General features: G+C 40.5%; 1 protein-coding gene across 1 annotated transcript in view; it reads right to left on the bottom strand.

The window, feature by feature from the left end:
* The window catches only part of HELRODRAFT_149890 (hypothetical protein), a gene marked incomplete at both ends in the record, with an annotated part of 4,514 nt that extends 1,490 nt beyond the window's left edge, over positions 1-3,024 (bottom strand). The window contains 8 exons of the mRNA XM_009018920.1: positions 668-769; positions 1,033-1,154; positions 1,413-1,476; positions 1,554-1,651; positions 1,901-2,005; positions 2,256-2,413; positions 2,530-2,612; positions 2,708-3,024. Of these exons, the coding sequence (XP_009017168.1) occupies positions 668-769; positions 1,033-1,154; positions 1,413-1,476; positions 1,554-1,651; positions 1,901-2,005; positions 2,256-2,413; positions 2,530-2,612; positions 2,708-3,024 (1,049 nt within the window). The remainder of the gene's footprint in view (positions 1-667; positions 770-1,032; positions 1,155-1,412; positions 1,477-1,553; positions 1,652-1,900; positions 2,006-2,255; positions 2,414-2,529; positions 2,613-2,707) is intronic.

Here is a 3,024-nt window from a genome sequence, read left to right as displayed (position 1 = left end):
ATGTTTTTGCTGGTGGTGATAGTAATTATGATGATGATGATGTTTTTGTTGGTGGTGATAGTGATTATGACAATGATGATGTTGTTGTTGGCGGTGATTATGATCATGACGATGATGATGTTGGTGGTGATAGTGATTACGGTGATGTCAGGCGGAGATCCCGCTGCATTAAAACCCGGCCACTGCAACAACAGTGCCAGACCCTTTAACTACTGCACTAACATTAAATACGCAACTTAAACACACATACAGAAACACATGCATATATTCACACACAAACACAACACACACACACACACATACACACACACAGTCTTCTTACACACCACACACACACACCACACACACACACACATACACACAATCTTCTTTCAGATAAAGTTCATCTAAGTCTGTTCAGAAGTCAGGAATCCATGTAGAGAGGATTACTACACTACAGGTTCAAGGGGTCGGTTATAGCAGTGCTATAGTTCAATTTTTTGGAAAGTTGGACTGATATAGACTACAGGTTCAAGGGGTCGGTTATAGCAGTGCTATAGTTCAATTTTTTGGAAAGTTGGACTGATATAGTGAATTAAGCCGGTAGTTTTTTAAAAACATTAAAAACAAGCCAATCACATCAAAAATATCAAGAAGGTCATCATCATCATCATCACGAGTATCTCACATAGTCCCGGATGTCGTTGGCACGATAGGGATGTCCTCCGATTGGTAGGTTATGCTGTAGGGAATGTGCAAACTCGGGGCTAACTGTCTCAATATCATGTTACTGTGGTGATGGTAGCGATGATGACGATGATGATGACGATGATGACGATGATGATGATGATGATGACGAAGATGATGATGACGATGATGATGATGACGACGAAGATGATGATGACGATGATGACGATGTTGATGACGATGATGACGATGATGATGATTTTGGCTGTTAATTTTCATCATCATCATCATCATCATTGCAATCATCGTCATCATCATCTTCATCTTCATCATCGTCATCATCATCGTCATCATCATCTTAATCACCCCAATATTTTAGCGCAGTCATCGTAATATTTTGGTGACGTTTTGACGAAGCTGAAGCCATTGACGTCACAGACGTACGACCTGCCATTGGCTCGCAGTAGGTCGAATCCACAAACGTTTTGCTGATTGGTTGGTTGGTTAGTTGGTTCATTTGGTGATCGATCGATTGATTGGTCAATTGGTTGATTGGTTAGTCAGTTTATTGATTGATTGGTCAATTTGTTGGTTGGTTGGTTTCGGTTGGTTAATTGATTGATTGGTAGATTTTGTTGGTTGATTGGTTGGTTTATTTAATACGTAGGAACATATAAACATACATAAAAACATACACACATACAAACAAACAAACATTTGCTTTTAAGGTGACATACAAACGTCACCTTAAAAGCCAAACAGACGGTCCTTGCAATCATTTTCTCCTTGGCCGTCAACAAAACCGGATACCTGTTAAAACCAAAAATACAAATGCCATCATCATCATCATCGTCATCGTCATCATCGTCATCATCGTCATGGGTGACCTAATTTCTTTTCCATCTTTATCTCGTTCCACTTTTCCGTCCAGGGCAGGAGACTTGCGGGCTTCTGCGTGGGCGTAATCTGGCCCGACTGTATACACCTGGTGATGACGATGATGACGTCATCGACGATGATGACGTCATTGACGATGATTAAAAAAGATGATGACGATGATGATGACGGTGATGTTGATGTTGACGACGGACATGATTGTGATTATGGTGATGTCACTGACGATAAGGTTGTTGCTATTCATGACATTGATGATGATGGTGGTGGTGATTATGATGACGATGGCGATGATGATGATGATGATGACGATGGCGATAATGATGGTGGTGATGATAACGACTTTGACATCTGTCCCATCGGTCGGCATGAATTCCTCGTACATGAACGATCCAACCTTACGAACGGTGCTGATTGGCGAGTAAACGCTACTACGGCAGCCAATCTGAAATGGGGAAGTGATCACGTGATTGATCAAACACACATACATACACACACACATACAGATATGGACGGAAAAACATACAAACGTATAATATACTACATTCATACATATAGAACATACAGACGTGCAAACAAAACAAACTGCAAATAAACAAATAAACTAAAAACAAAAACAACAAACAACATCTTTAATAACTTTAAAACAAAACAAATAGAAAAAAAAGAAAAAAAAAGACGCCATCTTCACTAACTTTCCTAAACAGTCTCTGACTCCCGCCTCCGGCACTGCTTGGAAAATATATGTAGACATTGTGGTCCTCTGCATTGACTGGCTTCTCAACGAATGGCTTGTGGAATACGGAACCATTAACTTCTATGTAGTCATCGGCTTCGGAAAATTGGCACATCCCTAGTTTTGGGGATGAGGGTTATCATCATCATCAACACAGCCATCAGCAACGTCACCATAACTATTATCAACATCTACGTCACCATCATCATTCCCACCATCATCATCACCATCACCTTCAGCACTTGGATCTCTATTCATAACAGCATATCTTGGCTTGTCAATCCCATGATGAGCTAAAGTTCTGTAGACTTTTGATCTGAATAAACACCACCACCATCATCATCATCATCATCATTGCAAACATCATCATCATCATCATCCCATCTATCGTAATTATCATCAAAACCTAACCTATCTTGCAGACAATACTGAGTTTTCAAGTCGTTGATGACAAAAGGTTTCCTCATTTCGACGTACTGAATTGCTTTTTCTAGTGGGAAGCCCTTCGAATGGAATGAGACTAGGCAGTCACAGATCGGCCACTTTTCAATTGGTTGATTGAGAATCGTATCCTCGTCGAATACAAACGTCTCAATGTGTTTGAACCTGATCAGGCGATCTAGGATCTCTTGCATTGGCCTGGAATGTGATTTCTTCGACATGGCACATACCCCAACTTTTATTCTTCCCCCATCATCGTTGTCTTCATCGTCATCATCATCATCATC

Source organism: Helobdella robusta (genome assembly GCF_000326865.2).
Source record: "Helobdella robusta unplaced genomic scaffold HELROscaffold_23, whole genome shotgun sequence".
Lineage (NCBI taxonomy): Eukaryota > Metazoa > Annelida > Clitellata > Rhynchobdellida > Glossiphoniidae > Helobdella > Helobdella robusta.
The sequence above is the reverse complement of the archived record's forward strand: the minus strand, read 5'-3'. Positions and strand labels throughout refer to the sequence as shown.